The sequence below is a fragment of the Equus quagga genome, chromosome 4 (genome assembly GCF_021613505.1).
Source record: "Equus quagga isolate Etosha38 chromosome 4, UCLA_HA_Equagga_1.0, whole genome shotgun sequence".
Lineage (NCBI taxonomy): Eukaryota > Metazoa > Chordata > Mammalia > Perissodactyla > Equidae > Equus > Equus quagga.
In genome coordinates this window covers 44477167-44496276 of record NC_060270.1, presented here as the reverse complement: position 1 = coordinate 44496276, position 19110 = coordinate 44477167, and the positions used below count along the sequence as shown (strand labels likewise).

At 35.5% G+C, this 19110-nt stretch overlaps 1 protein-coding gene across 7 annotated transcripts in view; it reads left to right on the top strand.

The window, feature by feature from the left end:
- NAALADL2 (N-acetylated alpha-linked acidic dipeptidase like 2) overlaps window positions 1-19110 on the top strand; it is a 1259279-nt gene that overhangs the window by 1196575 nt on the left and 43594 nt on the right. For all 7 annotated transcript variants that reach the window (XM_046659057.1, XM_046659060.1, XM_046659059.1 and 4 more), the window contains one exon: window positions 4676-4874. In XM_046659057.1, the coding sequence (XP_046515013.1) occupies window positions 4676-4874 (199 nt within the window). The remainder of the gene's footprint in view (window positions 1-4675; window positions 4875-19110) is intronic.

Below are 19110 nucleotides of genomic sequence, written 5' to 3'. Positions count from 1 at the left end.
CCTCCTCAATTAATATTAATACTTTATATAATATCCAGCTCTGTCCTTTCTATAACAAGCTAGAAAAACAGGAAAGGTTTAAGTAAGAGGTAGATTCTTCCTCTAGAAGGCTCAGGACTGAAGGAAGAGAATGGAAGACTAGTCAGTATCGTTGTTCACAGATGGAACACCCAACCTTGACTTTTTTGAAGTAAAGTCCTAGAGCTTTCAAGAGTTCCATTTGAGATGCTTTTGATTTCAGGGCAATTCCATGTTTTGTCCTTCAAATTTTACTTCTTTCTTGGGATCTACTTAGAGTATTCTCATACACAATGAACTCTTCAGTCATCCTCATAAGCATTTATTTCATTTGATATTGGTTCTCTGTGGATTATTTCTAACTGGGAATTTATTAAGGGTTAGAGATTTAATCTTATATGGCTTTGCTTCTCTCCCAGTGCTTACAGAACAACACACAAAGTAGAACTCAATAATATTTACTGAAAATATATTCATATTTTACTTTGAGATGAAGAAATAAAAAGTGCAAACTGTTTCTGTTTGAAATTTAGACATACATTTCAATTGTCTCTTGAATAATATCAAGACAATTTCACTAGGCAGTCTCAATTATTTTGTGTTATATTAAAGTAGATTTTTAATATTTCTCACAAATCAGTATGCTCTGCCATGCTATAAAAACTTATTAATGATAAACTTTCACCAGGAGCAAAGATGTAAAAGTATCGTTTTTAAAGGATGGCTGTTTAATTCCTTTACCCTTTATATTATCTTTCCTTATTCTTCGGAGATTTAAGATGCCAGTCCATGGAAAGAAAAAATAACGCCAGATTCATAGACACCACAAAATAGAATTTGGAATCTTTATTAAGTGTGTATGGGGAGAGTTGTGATTCAGTTGCAGGGGTGAAGGCACGAATTGGAGGAAGTGATAAGAAGTAACATTTCTTAGAATAAAATCAATAGTACAGTTGTTACATTATTTTCTTCGCACTTTTAAAAAATTAGTTGGTAGTAATTTGTATTTAGTTTGTGTATGCTGTTAACAGTAACTTGCATTTATATAGTGATTTATATGCTTAGAAATTGAAATAACTATGTTCCTCCTTTTCCCCGAGGAAGCTGGAGGGCAGTAGCATTAAGTGATCTGTTCAAGACCACATTCATGGTAATGAGTAGACCAGGCCTTTGTCTGGGTTTGGATACCAAGTCCTTCATTTTTAGACTCATTGTACATATAACTTCAAGATCATTGTATTAACCGTCTCTGAGAGAAATCTCTAGCTCCCAGTTCGTTTTCTCAGGTCAAATGGACTTATTACTAAAACTGAATTGCTAAGAGCCTCAATTAGTCCTCTGTTCTCTGACATTCACTGGGCCTTAAATGAAGTTTCTTTTGTCAGTTTTTATGGGTTATTGGTAAGCCATATTTTAATTCGATGTAGTTTAATTTAACTCATCATTGCCTTAAAACAGCCTCTTCTGTTTTTTTTTTCTTTTACTTTGCAACTATTATTGATTTTTAGCAGGAAGTTAAAGGAAATAACATCTGTTGATGCTCACCATGCACCAGACGTCTCCCTGAATAATTTTGTAGGTGTTATTTAATGTAATAATATATCTCAAATAAGACATTATCTTATAATTCAACATTCATTCAACAAAATTTTTAATAAATGACTACCATATATCAGGTATTAGGCTAGAATCTGGAGATATGAAGAGAGATAAAACATATTTGCTGAACTTCTAAGGTTCTTTTCAGTCAAGGAAAGGAGAGAGACAAGGCAGGTAAGGATAAAAATATTATAGATGCTGTGATGCTGTGATCAAATTCATAATTGATCAATAGTATGATTGATCACAATTGATCAATTAATCATAATATGACCAATACATAATTCACACATTCATGCACTAAATGATATAGCAAGCACAGTTTTAGGTGCTGGGGAAATAGTAGTGAACAAAGCAAACAAAATCTCTCTCCTCACAGAGCTGACATTCTCGTAGGGATCCTAAAGATGAGGAAGGAACAATCATTTGAGGTCATAAAAACTTGCATAGCAGAAGTGACATTACTTTCTGGATCTTACTTAAAGGGAAAACAAGCTCTAATTGGCATATAAATGGCTATTAGGAATCTTTGGAACATCAGTTATATATCAAAATGATTGCATGAACATTGAAAGTGAAGTTACTTTTCAATTTGTAACCTCACACCCTTGAAATAATGCATAGGGTATGCTGTGGATAGCAGGTTTCCACTATCAGGGGCCTTTCCGGAACCAACCAGTTCCTAAAGCTGTCAATTCTCTACCATGTACCACCATGAAAGATAAATTCATTTAAAGCTAAATAAGGTAGAATGGTACCATTTGTCTCACTTGATTCAGGAGTAATGTCTTCAATTCTGTAGTGTATGTTAGATGAGAACAGATATCTCTTTCTTAAGTGGAAGAGTCTCAAGGATGTCGAACTTGTTTTTCCTGTTGTTCAGTCTTTCAATTCCAGTATAAACTAAACATGGCTTATCCATCTTATTCTTTCCTTGTGCGAAGATACTCCCTGTAAGTTCTCCATATATTAACTTCAGTGAGCCATCATATTCTAAGATAAAGCATATCTTCATAAAATGGCATTATTATTATTATTATTATTATTATTATTATTTATTATTATTTAGAGAGCTAGATTTTCACAATAAGCAAAAATATCTCCTCTCACACCTTGTTTTGTTGTGAAATCAAACAAGATCATTAAAGATGTGAAACGCACTTTGAAAACATCAGAATGCCAAAACCTGTGAATTCCTACAATTAATTTTATTCATTTTGGTAATTTCAGTGAATAGAGAGCTACAAAGAGAGCTGTCTCATAAAAACCACCTATCTCTACCTAATGTTCTTTTGTTATTGGATTTTTTTCTAAAAACACTTTATTGAATCTACTTTGTTTATTCAGTAAACAATTATTGAGGGTCAGAACCAGGCTGAGCTCTAAAGAAATTGACATGTAAAATAGTTCCCATCATACGAAGGTGAGAGACAATAACTATCATTATATTGGAGGTTGGTAATTCTATGACAGACGTATTTTATACATCAGTTATAATTCTAACTTAATTTTCCTTTTCTTAGAATATCACCTATCTACAGTGCTTTTAAAACTTGAAAATGTTTGAAATAATCAGAGTAGAATGTTGAAATGGGGAGTTTTGGGCTCTACCCCTAGAGGGAGTCAGCAGATACGGGAATCTGCATTTTTACAAAGACCAGGTGTCTGGGGAGCTGGTAACCCTTAGACTTCCCTTGTAGAAAGAGTCCCTTTGTGATCTTTCCTTTTTCCTCAAGGCTTTCCCAAGTAAAGGCCCCGTAGGGCCTCTTTTCATTCCTCAATCAGCTTATCTTAATGCCATGCTGTTAGGACTGCCAGCTTAGATTTACCAGATCCACGTTCATTCTATTACCTTGACTTGAAGTAATCCCTCATAGTGATATGCTGACCTTATTGGAGTCAGTTGTACCCAATCTCCTGAACATCACACAGCTAACTGTTCCTCACCCAAAGACTGACGTTAATGGTGGGATAGCTGGCAGGAGATGATGAGCAAATGCTCCTCTCAGGGTATGAGGAAAGAATGCTTTTTAAACAAGATATTAAATCATGTCAGCTGGGAACTTCCTAACTGTAGGGAAGTACTTTACAAGTATTCATCATTTAATGCTCATAACAAATCTATGAAGCAGCTGCTATTATTATGTTCATTTCACAGACGAGGACACTGAGGCTTGGTAGCTTGCCCCACATCACACAGCTACTAAGTGGTAAGCGGGGATTTGAACTTAGCTGGTCTGGCTCCAGGATCTGGTGACCATAATCGCTATACTAATGCTGCCTTTCTCTTAGTCTGAGGAATGTCCTGTGGTCCTTTTACTTCCACTATTCATATCAGAACGACTTCCAGTAAGTTAAACAAACAAGTAAAGAAACAATGACAAACATCTCAAAAGCAAAACAAAACAAGACAAACACTATATAGGATAGTTTTCAGTGTATTTTCAAATTAAAGAGGTATTTCAACTTCAAGTTCAGGAAATTTCTAGCAAAGAAAAAAAGAGCCCAATAGACTCATAAGAAGATATAGTAACACATCTCACATTCTCAGAAGAGAAAATGATAACTCCTTTCACAATTTTGTTCCCCAGAAATATAGCTTACTCCATCATGAGCATCAGTTTTTGATTAAGAAAGATCAGGTTCTGATTTTGGCCTGTTGTTTACTTGCTTGATACCTATGGCAATTTGCTTACCTTAATTGATTCTCAGCTTCGATGAAATAGACGTGATAATAGTTTGGTGAATATTAAATGAGATACTAAAGTAAAGTGCTCAAGACAATGCCTGAAACATAGCCGACTTTCAACAATCAGTACCTATTTCCTGGTATTAGTAGTAGTAGTAGTAATTGTTAGTAATAGTATTAACAGTAGTAGCAATAAATTTAATACTCAGTGGAATATAATATATTTAGACAGGATACTTTTGGCAGAATGAATACATTATAAAAGTTGAATTGATGTCGAATCTTCTTTTTTGACATGATGATTATAAAATGTTTATTTTGCTCCTTTGAGAATGTCTCTTCTAAGATGGGCTCATTTCTTTTCACCAGGTGATCAGCTCAACCCTCATCAGCTTCTGGCCTTGGCCTCGCGCCTGCGGGAGAGTGCGCAAGTCTTTCAGTCAGATGAGATGCGTCCTGCTAATGATCCCAAGGAGAGAGCGCCCATCCGTGTCCGAATGCTGAATGACATTCTCCAAGACATGGAGAAAAGCTTCCTGGTGGAGCAGGTGCCACCAGGTTTTTATAGGTAGGATATGTGTCTCAAACTTTATATTTTTATGCCCCTCAGTTAAATTTTAGCGTTTAAGTTTCAGAACATGTACTTTCTGTGAGCATATCACTATTTTTAAAAGCGTAAAGCAGCTATTATATCCAGAATTGGAGGACAATTTCCCTCCCTGAAAGAAAAGTTCAAGTGCATAAATACAGAATGAAGGAAACTTGATTTAGCAGTGTCATATAGAAAATGACTGATAATTTTTTTTGGACCTTGAGGTCAAATGAGTCAAACATGATAAGGCTACTAAAAAAAACCAAATGGAATTATAAGTTGAATTGGAAGAAACAGGCTTTCTTGAATGGATCAAGAGATAAGCCCATGCTACTCTGTCCTAGTAAGACCAAATCTTGAGCATTGTGTTTAATTCTAGAAACTATATTTTAAGAGGAAGTTAACTAAGTTTAATATTCAGGGGAAAGTGGGATTTAGATGGATCTTGAAATAACCAGTGGATCAGAGATATTTGGTTAGAGTGTCACAATAGAATGATTTCTAAAAACACTTTAACCATTTTTTTCTTCTTAAAGGAGATGCTTTTTTTTAATGTATGGTTTTTTGTGTATGGTTTTCTTTGGTGAGGAAGAGTGGCCCTGAGCTATCATCTGTTGCCAATCTTCCTGCTTTTTTTTCTTTTTCTCCAAAGCCCTGGTCCATAGTTGTATAACCGAGTTGTAGGTCATTCTAGTTCTTCTATGTGGGATGCCACCACAGCATGGCTTGATGAGCAGTGCGTAGGTCTGTGCCCAGAATCTGAACCGGTGAATCTCCAGCTGCCAAAGTGGAGTTTGCAAACTTAAACACTCAGCCATGGGGCCAGCCTCACAAATATTTTAATAAAACAATTTCATGTGGAAGGGAAATTCAATTTAGGCTCTTAGAGGATGAGATGAACACAACATAGTTTTGTTTTTGAGGTTCCTGATATAGTAGAAATTAAACAGAGGGAAAATGGAGTTTAAAAAATTATAACCTAATTTAAATGCTTTTATTTAACTGATATTTCTAAAAGACACAAAATATAAATGTACACATCTTTCTGTGTAATAGATGATATATAATGTGTGTATGTGTACAAGAATTTAATATATGTATGCATGTGTATATTCTCTGTGTGTATATACATGTATGTTAGAATCTATTGTTTGTATATATGTGTGTGGCTATATATTATATATATGTGTGTCTAGTCCAGGGTTTATTCCTGAGAAAAAGGCAGGAGTCAAAGAGGTGTTGGAGGAAGAGTGAGGCAGGAAGACTATTGGGCCCAGAACTCTTATGCATAAAAGGCCTCAAATTTAGGCTGTTACACGACATCAATTTATGTGTGTGTGTATATATATATACACACAAATATATATTTATGTGTATGTATTAAGACTTGTATTCCTGTATATATGAATAGGAATACAAGTCTTAATTGTATATGAGAAAGAAGTTTCCAGTCTTGTTCTTAAAAGGCTAAATGTGATGCCTTTATACGGGGGTGAACTCACCTTCACTGCAGGTATTAAAAGGTAGGCTGAGTGGGCCTACACACCTCAAAATGTGGACTCCATGAGGCTTAGGTGTCTTTCAGTACGAAAATTCTATGATCTGACACCTTACTTGATCTCTCTGTACCTTAATTTCTACACCTTTAAGATGAGATTATAGAATGAGGCCCTTTTAAAATAAGAGCCTTTTCTACTTCTGATATTTGTTGATTTTCCTTTATGATTTTAAGCTCAAATTCACATTTAAAATCCTTATTTTAAGTAATTTCTTCTAACACTATGACTCTGTATCATAAGACTTTAGAAAACGTTCATTTATTTCGAAAGATCCTTTTAAGGCACTTTGTATGCTCTATGTATTCTTGTAAGCACCAGAGACATAGCAGATGCCTCAAGTTAAAAACGTCTGCCCTGATGAGGTTCTATTCTAGTGGTGGGGATGGGGAAACAGAATGAACAAGATAATTACTTAAAGTAGAGTGTATGGTAGATGTAATAATTGCTAAAGAGAAAAATAACACCACGTTATTAAATTCAGGATTATTAAAAAGTCTTAATCAGAGTAGCTAAATTATATTTTCAGAAAATAAAAATTTCCTTCACTTTTAATTGATGAAAATTTAAAAATTAATAAAAATCCTACGTTGAGAATATGGTTTTGCACATTGTTATGTGGTAAACTCTTTCCCCATTTGCCTTTCTTAGCACTTGTACCAGGTACAGAAGACCCCTCTATGGTCTGAGTTATCTATCCAGTGAACTTTTTATTGCCTCTCCAATAATATTTATGGACTCAACTTACTTTATATGAATTTTGAGTATGAAAGTAAATATATGTCTTTCCCTGAGTCAATAATAATTAAGCAAGTGATTTTTTTTCCTGTTATTAATGATTACAGCATACCTTGTATTCCGGTGTACAAGCCTCAAAATGTTATGATAATGTTCTAACTCATAAAGCAACCTTTAGGGTTGAAAGCTTATGGTTCAATATTTTGACATTATTTTAAACTATTAGTATAGTTATTTGAGGAATATATGTATGTCATTCTTCTCCTTGGCTCTCTTATTTCACATAGAAGCCAACAGTGCAAATAGATTGAATAGCTTCATTTTGATTTATCTGACTGACCTTTATCCCAAGATTATGAATGGTTGCTTCATTTCTGAAATATATAACAAATCATCCTACTTCACGTTTTTTCTTGGTTAAGAATTCACATTTCTAAATATTCTTGATGCAAAATTTCAAAACTGCAATAGAATTTTTACTCTCAATCCATGTAAACTCATCCCTTATGAGGCAGGACATGTTCAAAGTAAAAAGATGGTGCGACAAGATGATCTGCAGTTTAGGAAAATGAAAAAATTGATTACTTGTTTATAATGACAATTATATGGAGTAAAGATAAAATTGTTAATTATGCCATACAAAAGAACATTTGATGAATGAGGTTCATTTTTTTTTTAACGTTAAACCTTTAGAGATGTTTTCCATATAAGAATCTCATTCTTCAATCCAATGGTGTTATGACAATTCTCATCAAATATACAAGGTGGAAATCAAAAGTGATTTGCTTTTTAAGAAAGTTGTTGACAGAAGTTTACTGTATAACACTAAATATTGCATTTGAAACTTGGATCATTTCCCAAAAGATACTGCCTCAACAAGAGTCACTAAGCAGTGAATTACATCATTTTTGGAATATGTGAAAGAACTTTTCCCAAAATTTGGCATCAGAAGATTCAAGATTTTGAATCCTATAATGTTTCATCTAAAACTGACTGTTGAGGAGGTCTCAAGATGGTAGTGTGGAAAGATCCTCACCCCTTCCTATGAACACAATAAATCTACAGCTACATGTGAGACAATTTCCTCTCACAAAAGACCTGAAAACTAGCTGAAGAGCTCCTCCACAACAAAGGATAAAAGGGCCACATGGAAACAGGTAGGAGAAACTGAGATATGATCCTGCCAAACCCCCCCCCCCCCCCGGGGTGTGACAACTCCCAATCATGAGAAATATCGTAAATATGGTACTTCTCCCTGAGAAGGTGTCCCACATCAAGCACCCCAACTTTTAGGACCTACAGCAGAAAGATGAGCCCCCAAAGGATCTGGCTTTGAAAACCAATGGAGCTTACATCCAGAACCATAGGGCTACAGAGAATGGAGATTCCACTCTTAAGGAACTTATGCCCTGGGACCCAACACACAAGCAGCAGTTTGAAAAGTGTCTACAAGCAAAGGAGATTCACTTGCTAATCTTAAAACATCTGCTGAAGGGGCAGAAGCCTGTTGGGACTCTCTCCACGGGAACAGTCCTGGTAGGTGCCATTTTTGTTCTATCACCCTACCTTGGTAGTACCAGTGGTGGCAGGCACCATTTTTACACTCTTCCTCTAACCTGCTTGTGTCAGTGGGCATGGCCTGTCCCCACCGCCATCCTGTGCCACTGGTGAAGCCCACACAGAGCCAGCTGTGTGACAGCCCCACCCCCTCACCTATGCCACCACTAGCTGAGGTCCCACCACAGCCAATGGAAATGCACAGCCCACAAAGGGGGTGCCCTTGAGCATCTGGCTTTGTTGGCTAAGGGGAATTGCACTTCCAGGCCCCAGGACTCTGTAACAGTTGAAGAGACAATTCTCAGCAGGCTACCACCCCCTAGGTACTGTGCAAATAGCAGACTAAAATACACCCTCATCTTCCTTCTGAAAAGCCCTATTTACTTGTCCTGGTGCTCCAGAATGAAGAGCAGACTGTGGGTTTACCACACATCTAGTGACTGTGAAAGTTAGGCTGGGTGACATCACCTTTGTAATCTCCCTTGATCTCACTACAGCTTGCCAGTACCTCCCAAAAAGGAGCTCAGATACTCATCTGGAGCTGTGATTTTGGTGACAGTTGCTAAGGGGACACATCCAGATTGCCTAGTCTGGGGGCAAGCAGGGTCTGCGATTGTGATCCCACAGAATGGTATATATTTGCATACCTTGAAAGCTGTTGCCTGAGAGTTTAGTTTCCAAACAGCTTGAATCTAGGTGCTAACTGAGATACCTCCCTCTGGAACACTTACAGGTCTTGACCCTCAACAACTGGGACCTATGAAAAAAAAAATTAGGCTGCTTAAACATCACAAAGTTTTGAGAGACAACTAAGAGTTAGTGCAAGGTCAAATGATTAAGTTCATTTCCTAAAAAGGGCCACTCCTTCCAGACTAGAAAAGATAGCTGTTTTGCCTAATACATAGAAACAAAACAGAGAGTTAAACAAAATGAGGAGGCAGAGGAATACGTTCCAAATAAAGCACAAGATAAAGAAGCAACAAAAAGATAGAAAATATAAGAAAGGTCCAAAGAGAAGTCACAGAGCTGAAGAATATAATAACTGGACTGAAAAATGTTTGAGGCATTCAACAGCAGAAGACGAAGCAGAAGAAAGAATCAGTGATCTGAAAGATATGATAGTGGAACTTAGAGCAGCAACAAGAAAAAAGAATTTAAAAAAAGTGAACATATCTTAAGGGACCAATGGGGCAATATTAAGCAGAATAATATTCACATTATAGGGATCCTCAAAGGAGAAGAGAGAGAGAAAGGGTCAGAAGACTTATTTGAAGAAATGATGGCCAAAAACTTCCCTAACCTGGGCAAGGGAAAAGACATCTAGGTCCGGGAATTCCAGAGAGTTCCAAACAAGATGAACTCAAAGAGACCCACACCAAGACACATAATTAAACTGTCAAAAGTTAAAGAGAGACTATTAAAGATAGCAAGAGAAAAACAACTTGCTGCATACAAGGAAACTTCCATAAGACGATTAGCAGACTTCTCAGCAGAAACATTGCAGAACAGAAGGGAATGGGATGGTGCATTCAAAGCACTGAAAGAAAAAACTTCCAACTATGAACACTCTATCCATCAAGATCATCGTTAAGGATTTAAAGAGAGCTAAAGAACTTCAGAAAACAGAAACTAAAAGAGTTCATCATCACTAAACAAGTCTTACAAGAAATGTGAAAGAGACTTTAACCTAAAAAGAAAGGGCACTAATTGGTAACAAGAAAATATATGAAAGTAAAAATCTCGCTGGTGAAGGTAGGTATATAATAAAGGTAGTGGATTAATCACTTATAAAGCTACTATGAAGGTTAAAAAGACAAAAGTAATAAAACATCTGTAACTACAGTAATTAATTAAGGGATACACAAAATAAAAAGATATAAAAAGTGACATCAAAAACACAGAATGTGAGGTGGGAGGAGTACAAATGCAGAGTTTTAAAACACACATTCAAACTTAACTTGCCATCAATTTAAAATAGATCATTATATATATAGGCTGTTATATGTGAACCCCATGATAACCACAAAGCAAAAATCTAGAGTAGATACACAAAAGATAATGAGAAAGGAATCCTAGCATATAAAAGTTGTCAAACCACAAAGGAAGAAACCAAGAGAAGAAGGAAAGAACAGAAAGAAACTATAAAACAGCCAGAAAATAATTTTTAAAATGGCAATAAATACATACCTATAAATAATTACCTTAAATGTAAGTGGACTAAATTCTCCAGGAGAAAGAATATAACCTTTGTAAATATTTATGTGCCTAACACAGGAACATCTAAATATATAAAACAAATATTTACCTAAAGGGAGAAAACTGATAGCAATACAATAACAGTAGGGGACTTTAATACCCCACTTACATCATGCATAGATCATCCAGACAGAAAATCAATAAAGAAACATTGACCTTAAACGACACATTAAACCACATGGACTTAATAGAGATATACAGAACATTCCATCCAAAAGCAACAGACTAAATGTTATTTTCAGGTGTATATGGAATATTCTCCAAGATAGATCATATAGTAGGCTACAAAGCAAGTCTCAGTAAGTTTAAGAAGATAGATATCATATCAAGCATCTTTCCTGACCACAATGATATGAAACTAGAAATCAATTACAAGAAGAAAACTGGAAAAAACATAAATATGTGGGGGATAAACAAAATGCTACTGAACCACTAATGTGTACAAATAAATGAAAAGATAAATCAAAAAATACCTTGAGACAAATGAAAATAGAAATACAACATACCAAAATCTATGAGATGCAGCAAGAACAGTTTTAAGAGGGAAATTTATGGTAATATAGGCCTACCTCAAAAAATAAGAAAAATCTCAAATAATCTGACTTTATACCTAAGGGAACTAGAAAAACAGAAACAAATGAAGCCCAAAGTTAGTAGAAGGAAGGAAATAATAAAGATCAGAGTGGAAATAAATGAACTAGAGACTTACAAGATAATAGAAAAAAATAATGAAACTAAGAATTAATTCTTTGAAAAGATAAGCAAAATAGACAAACCTTTAGCTACACTCACCAAAAAAAAGGAAAGAGAGCTCAAATAAATAAAATTAGAAAATAAAGAGAAGTTATAACTGCTACTAAAGAAATACAAAAGATTATAAGAAACTATCATGAAAATTATATGCCAACAAATTGGACAATCTAGAAGAAATAGATAAACTCCTAGAAACATACAATTTTCCAAGACTGAATCAGGAAGAAACAAAAAATCTGAACAGACCAATTACTAGTAAGGAGATTGAATTGGTAACCAAAAAACTCCCAACAAACAAAAGTCCAGGACCAGATGGCTTCATTGGTGAATTCTACCAAATGTTCAAAGAAAATTTAATACCTATCCTTCTCATACTCTTCAAAAAATTCAAGAAGAAGGAATGCTCCCAAGCTCCTTTACTAGGCCAGCATTACCCTGATTCCAAAAACCAGACAGGGATACCACACACACACACACAAGAAAATTACCAGCCAATATCACGGACAAACATAGTTAAAAAATCTTTGACAAAATATTAGCAAACCAAATTTGACAATACGTTAAAAAGATCATACACTATGATCAAGTAGGATTTATCCCAGGACTGCAAGGATTGTTCAACATCTGTGAATCAATTAACATGATACACTACGTTAACAAAATGAAGGATAAAAGTCATATGATCATCTCAATAGACACAGAAACAGCATTTGACAAAATTCAACACTCATTTATGATAAAAACTCTCAACAGAGTGGATGTAGACAGAACATACCTCAAAATAATAAAATCTATAAGTGACAAGCCCCATAGTTGCCATCATACTCAACAGCAAAAAGCTAAAAGTTTTTTCTTTAAGATCAGGAGCAAGACAAGGATGCACACTATTGTCACTTTTACTCAGTATAGTATTGGAAGTTCTAGCCGAAGCAATTAAGCAGGAAAAAGAAATAAACTGCATCCAAATTAGAAAAAAAGTAAAATTGTGATGATTTGTGGATAGCATGACTTTATATATAGAAAACCCTACAGATGTCACCACAAAACTGTAAGAATAAATAAGTCAATTCAGTAAAGTTTCAGGGTACAAAATCAATATATAAAAATCGTTTGAGTTTTTATATACCAACAATGCACTAGCAAAAAGAGAAATTAAGAAAACAATCCTCTTAACAACTGCATCAAAAAGAATAAAATATCTAGGAATAAATTTAACCAAGGAGGTGAAAGACCTGTACACTAAAAACTATAGGATACTGATGAAAGACATTGAAGAAGACACAAATAAATGGAAAAACATTCCATGCTCATGGACTGGAAGAATTAATATTGTTAAAAATGTCCATATTACCCAAAATGATCTACAGATTGTGTGCATTCCGTATCAAAGTTTCAACAGCATTTTTCACAGAAATATAATAATCTAAAATTTGTAAGGAAAAACAAAAAATCCTGACTACTCAAAGCAATCTTGATAAAGAATAACAAAGCTGGAGACATCATGCTTCCTGATTTCAAACTATATTACAAAGCTATAGTCATCAAAATAGTATGATATTGGCATAAAAACAGACACATAAGAGCAGTGGAACAGAATAGAGAGCACAGAAATAAACCCACACATATATGGTCAATTAACAACAAGGGAGGCAAGAATATACAATGAGAAAAGAACATTCTCTTCAATAAATGGTGTTGGAAAAACTAGACAGCCACATGCAACAGAATGAAACTGGATCACTATCTTACATGATACCAAAAATTAACTAAAAATGGATTAAAGACTTGAATGTAAGACCTGAAACTATAAAATTCTTAAAAGAAAATATAGGCAGTAACCTCCTTGACATTGATTTTAGAGGGGGTTTTTTTGGATGTGACTCCAAAGGCAAGAGAAACAAAAGCAAAAATAAACGAGTGGGAGCATATCAAACTAAAAAGCACCTGCACAGCAAAGGAAACCATCAACCAAAAGGAAAAGGCAGGCTACTGAATGGGAGAAGATATTTGCAAATAGTGTATCTAACAAGGACTTAATATCCAAAATATATGGAGAACTCATACAACTCAAAAAAACAATGTGATTAAAAAATGGGCAGAGGATATACAGATGGCCAACAGGCACTTGAAAAGATGCTCAACTAATCATCAGGGAAATGCAAATCAAAACCACAATGAGATATCACCTCACACTGTCATGTGGCTATTATCAAAAAGATAATAAACAACAAGTGTTGGTGAGGATGTGGAGAAAAGGGATCCTTCATGCACTGTTAGCAAGAATGTAAATTGTTGCAATCAATGGAAGACAATATGGAGATTCCCCCCAAAATTAAAAATAGTGCTACCATATGATCGAGGAGCTCCACTTCTGGATATTTATCTGAAGAAAACAAAAACAGTAATTCTAAAAGATATATACACCTCTATGTTCATTGCAGCATTTTTTACAACAGCCAAGATATGGGAACAATCTAAATGTCCATCCGTTGATGGATGAGTGGATAAAAAAGATGTGATTTATATATATATATATGTATGTATCTACATGCAATGGAATACTACTCAGCCATAAAAAAGAATGAAATCTTGCCATTTGCAACAACATGGATGACCCTTGAGGGTATTATGCTAAGTAAAATAAGCCACACAGAGAAAGACAAATGCCATGTGATTTCACTTATATATGGAATCTAAAAAACAAAACAAAAAAATAAGACAAAACAAAACTAGACTCATAGATATGGAGAACAGATTGGTCATTGCCAGAGGGGAGGAGGGTAAGAGGGTTGTCTAAATGAGTGAAGGGAATAAAGAGAAACAAAGATCCAGTTATAAAATAAATGTCATGGGGATGTAACATACTGCATGGGGACTATAGTCAATAACATCGTATTAACTTTCTATGGTGACAGAGGGTAACTAGACTTATTGTGGTGATTATTTCACAGTGTATACAAATGTTGAATCATGAAATAATACACCTGAAACCAATGTGATATTGTCAGTTATATTTCAATAAAAAAAGAAAAATTAAACTGACTGTCATTCTCGTAAATAAACCTTCATTGAACATTGCCCTGTGCAAGCATACTGTTGGCAACTGACAATATAAGATCCTTACCATCAAGGAATTTGATCTAATTCCAGAGGTAAAATACACAAATCATAATTCAAATAAATTTGCAGGATACTAATGCAAAGTACCCAATGAATGCTACAGGCAAGAAGGGCTATTGGGTTTCAGTGAAGAGAGAAATTATTATCTTTTGGCAGTCAAGAAAGACTTTATAGGGGAGGGAAGAAATTTATTTGGGCTTGAGGAAATGGTAGGATGCTTAATAAATTAGGGAGTGCTGTAGATTGAGCGTGGCCTCCCCAAGTTCATTTATTGGGACCTAATCTCCAAAGTGATGATATTTGGAGGTGAGGCCCTTGGGAGATGATTAGGTCATGACAGCAGAGCCCCCATGATTGGGATTAGTACCCTTATAAAAGAGACCCCAGAGAAGTCCTTTACCCCTTCTGCCAAGTGAGCACAGGCTGTCTGTGGACCATGAAGCAGACCCTCACCAGACACTGAATCCGCCAGCCCCTTGATCTTCGACCTCCCTGCCTCTAGAACTGGGAGCTACCCAGTCTGTAGTATTCTGTTATAGCAGCCCAAACTGACTATGACAGGGAGAGTCACCAGGAGAGCATAGTGAAGAAGATACAAAGGAGAGGTTGTGTCCACGTGGTCTCCTGGGAATAGGCAACAAGAAGTGCAATAGTTTGAATGGTTATTACATTCATGATTATGGAGAGGGAGGAAAGAATCAAATTGCAGAGTCCCTTAAATGCTCTGTTGAAAAGTTTAGGCTTTATTTTTTACACAAAAGAAACCGTGAAGAAATCTGGATTGTTAGCAATATTTATCTGGTGCTCCAGATAGGGTTCACTGGAGTTGGGAAGTCAGGAAAACTATGGGTATAAGAAAGTCATGGAGTGCTGAGACAATGATTCGGCATATAGGTGTTAGGAATGAAGAGCAAAGGGCTGATTTGGGAGATGGCCTTAAGGAAGAATTGATGAATTTAACGATTGAGTTGCTGTGAGAATCTTATTTCAGGTCGTATTTAAGATTCCCCTGGGGCCACGCGGATGAAGCAGGGTTGAGTAGTGCAAAAAGCCTCCTGTCTGTCCATTTCTCCAGCCAGTTAATTAAGGCACTCAGTTATCTCTGGGTCTTCTTGTAATTGTATGATAATCTGTTGATAAAGGTAATTTCTAAAGTCGCTTCCAGCTCTAAGAATCTGATTCAATGCACGCTCACTTTATTAAGCCTGACAACATCTACAGTCAACAGGAATTCTTCTAACCCTGAGTGAGTGGAGCAAGAAAGAGTGCAATGATTGACTGTGACGGCATAATGAAAGCTGCAAAGTGCTCCAGAGGTACTGAGCTTGGTAGGCCATGGGGAGCAGATGAAACAATATACGTGATCAGGGGCCATGTAAGTGAAAGTGTGTTGAAAACTACAAAGCATTGCAAAAATGTTACTACTATCAAAATCCAGCAATGTAAAATCAGACTCATTATCCCTGAGTAGGGAGGGGATTATGTATTTTCTTAAGAATTCTGAATTTTCTCTCTCTCTCCTTCCTTTATTGTGATTCCACTACATACAGCTCTCCTACTCCTGGGGACGGGCACATCTGGAGATGAGATCTTGTGGTATCTGTGTTTTGTTGTTGGATTCTTTTTAACTCCCTGTAGTTATTACTCTGCAAAGGCAGAGTAAGCAGTCTGACCTGGTGAACCTGTGCATTCTCCACTACAATATGTTTTCCTAAAAAAAAAGGAGAAGACGCTTTTTTAGAGTAGTTTCAGGTTTAGAGAAAAATTAAGCAGAAAATACAAAGAGTTCCCATATAATCCTTCACACACACACAATCCCCCCCACCCGACAACACACTGTTCCTGCTATTATTAACATCTTACAATAGTATTGTACATTTATTACAATTGATGTGCCAATATTGATACACTAGTATTCAGTCAAGTTCATGGTTTATGTTAGGGTTGACTCTTTGTTTTTTACATTCTGTGGATTTTGACAAATGTATCCATCATCACAGTATTGTATAGAATAGCTTCACTGCCCTGAAAATCTGTGCTCCACCTGTTCATCTTTCCCTCTCTCCTCCCTGAGCCTTTGGCAATCACTGATCTTTTTATTGTCTCCATAGTCTTACTTTTTCCAGAACATCATATAATTTGAATCATACAGTATGTAACCTTCAGATTGGCTTCTTCACTTGGCAATATAAATTTGTTCCCTCCATATTAATTTCTTTTAATCACTGAATAATATTTCATTGTATAGATGTACCACAGTTTGTTTAACCATTTGCCCATTGAAGGACATTTTGGTTGCTTTCCAATTTGGGCAATTATGAATAAAGCTGCTATATTCATTCGTGAGGAAGTTTTTGTGTGGATGTACATTTTCAACTCATTTGAGTGAATACCAAGGAGCATGATTGCTGGATCACTTGGTAAGTCTATTTTTAGCTCTTTGAGAAACTGCCAAACTGTCTTCCAAAGTCCCTGTACCATTTTGCATTCCCAAGAACAATGAATGAAACTTTTGGTTGCTCCCCATCCTTGTCAACATTTGTTGTTATCAGTGTTCTGAATTTTAGCCATTCTAATAGATGTGTGTTGGTATCTCATTATGTTAATTTTAAATTCTCTAATGACATATGATGTTGAGCATCTTTTTATATACTTCTTTTCCATCTGTATATCTTTGGTGAGGTGTCTGTTCAGATCTTTTGCCCATCTTTTAAAATGAGTTATTTGTTTTCTTATTGTTCAGTTTTAAGAGTTCTTTTTATATTTTGGATGCCAGTCCTGTATCAGATGTGTATATTGCAAATATTTTCTCCCAGTCTATGATTTGTCTTTTCATTCTCTTAACTGTCTTTTGCAGAGCAGAAGTCGTTAATTTTAATGAAATTCAACTTATTCATTTTTCTTTCATGGATTGTACTTTGGGCATTGTATCTAAAAATTCCTTATCAAACTCAAGGTCACATAGACTTTCTCCTCTGTTCTCTTCTAGGTGTTTTATAGTTTTGTGTTTTACATTTACGTCGATGGTCTACTTTGAGTTAATTTTTGTGAAAGGTGTAAGGTGTCTGTCTAGATTCATTCTTTTTGCATGTGGGTGTCTATTTGTTCCAGCACCATTTATTGAAAAGACTGTGCTTTCTCCATTGAATTACCTTTCCTCTTTGGCATACGATATACTTTTAATATTGCCTTTTACTATTAGCACCTCACTTGTCCACAGCTTTCAGAATTAAGAACACCGTGTAACAGTGATATTGTGGGAAGACCACTGGATTTGGGACTTATAAAAATGGGAAGGAGTTTGAGTAGGAAAGTTTGTCTTTTACTACTTGCATAACTTGGAGCAAGCTAAGTAGCAACTCCGAAAGTCAGTTTCTCATCCCTAAAATAGAAAATCTCAAAGGGCTATTAATATGAGGATAAATTTGGGTAAAATAGGATAAAATTAGATAAAATGTGAGAAGATAACTTATAAACTATAGAATCCTATACAAACATTACAAAATAAAAGGCTTTTTTGTACCATTTTGCTGTTTTTATTTCAGATTCTGATAGTGTTCTGAATTCCAAAGCTATGCCCCTTATCTCTCTTAACCAAGGGAGAAATACTTTAAAATTCAGTGACCCAAGTTCTTTTTCCCCAGGGTCACTGCAGTGAGGTATTTCTTTCATTTTTAATTTTCAACAATCCCTTGCCATAAATATTTGCTAAGAGTTTGCCTATAAGGGTTTGCAACATCTTATAGAAAATAAAGAGCTTTGGGGAAAAATGGAACTAAAAGCACAGTTTTTTAAAAGAGTAAATATAATGTTTAAATAGCATTAGCTTCAAAAATAAACGTGGGCAGTCTAAGTGACAAACTTTTTATCATAAGACAGCCTTCCTTCAAAACGCTTTCCTCAGATGTTCAGGAAACACTGTTGTAAGCAACATAGTCTTCTGGGACAGCGTCTCCCACATTTTAAGTTTTGAAGTTTGAACTACTTTTTAAATTTTTGGCACCAAAACCACTTTATGCTTGAAATTTAATATCTTATGAATATGCATTCTTCCTAGCTTATTTTAGCGAATTTCAGCAAAATTCCTGGCCTTGTCTCAAGTTGTTGCAATGCTCACGGGCCTGAGTTCTTGAGGCTGCTGTTCTGTCTCTCCGTCACCTTTCTTCACGTGCCCGTATGCCAGTCTCAAAAATGGGAGAGCACTAATTATTGCCATCTCCTTTGTTTAAAGT